Here is a 595-nt window from a genome sequence, read left to right as displayed (position 1 = left end):
ATGCGTTTACATACCATATTATTTTTTATAAATATATTCTCATATCTTTATCATATCATTATCATATTATACTATAATATAATATTATATCATTATCATATCATCATATTACCATATACAGTACTTCATATTATTTTTATCCTTAATGGAACTCTAAAGTGATGAGGAAAAAATCAATCAGGATAACATATGGTGCATATTTTGTGGGGAAAGAAGTAACTTTAAGTAAATATATGAGAACATTAGTCATAAACGGCATTTAATCGAACTGACGGAATGTGTTTTAGCTTTTTTCTTTCTTTCTTTTTTGACACATTTATTTTTATTTATGTTCTAGGTGCGTTGTCACTGTAGAGATTGGATATAAAATCATCTTGCAAATAATCTTGAACAATAAAGAAAAAAGTGAACCATTCATATATATATACGCACATTTTATCCAACAACCCTCCTATGCAACTTGCAAAGTTATATTTACGAAAGGGTTTTGACAACCTACCATCGTAGGAGGTAAACAGGAAGTTGCAAGTTGCACATCTGCACCTGCAAGACCATCAAGACGAGAGGAATAGGGATATTTCTCTTCTCTACAGAC

At 29.9% G+C, this 595-nt stretch overlaps 1 protein-coding gene across 1 annotated transcript in view; it reads right to left on the bottom strand.

Moving 5' to 3' along the window:
* Positions 1-322: 322 nt before the first annotated feature.
* Positions 323-595, bottom strand: part of LOC122258234 (uncharacterized) — a 14,153-nt gene continuing 13,880 nt past the window's right edge. Inside the window, exons 4-5 of the mRNA XM_086534951.1 lie at positions 500-543; positions 323-348 (exon numbers count right to left, since the gene is read on the bottom strand). Of these exons, the coding sequence (XP_086391077.1) occupies positions 323-348; positions 500-543 (70 nt within the window). The remainder of the gene's footprint in view (positions 349-499; positions 544-595) is intronic.

Source organism: Penaeus japonicus, unplaced genomic scaffold, assembly GCF_977035675.1.
Source record: "Penaeus japonicus unplaced genomic scaffold, GWHDUDI00000001_assembly GWHDUDI00000042, whole genome shotgun sequence".
Classification (NCBI taxonomy): Eukaryota; Metazoa; Arthropoda; class Malacostraca; order Decapoda; family Penaeidae; genus Penaeus; species Penaeus japonicus.
The sequence above is the reverse complement of the archived record's forward strand: the minus strand, read 5'-3'. Positions and strand labels throughout refer to the sequence as shown.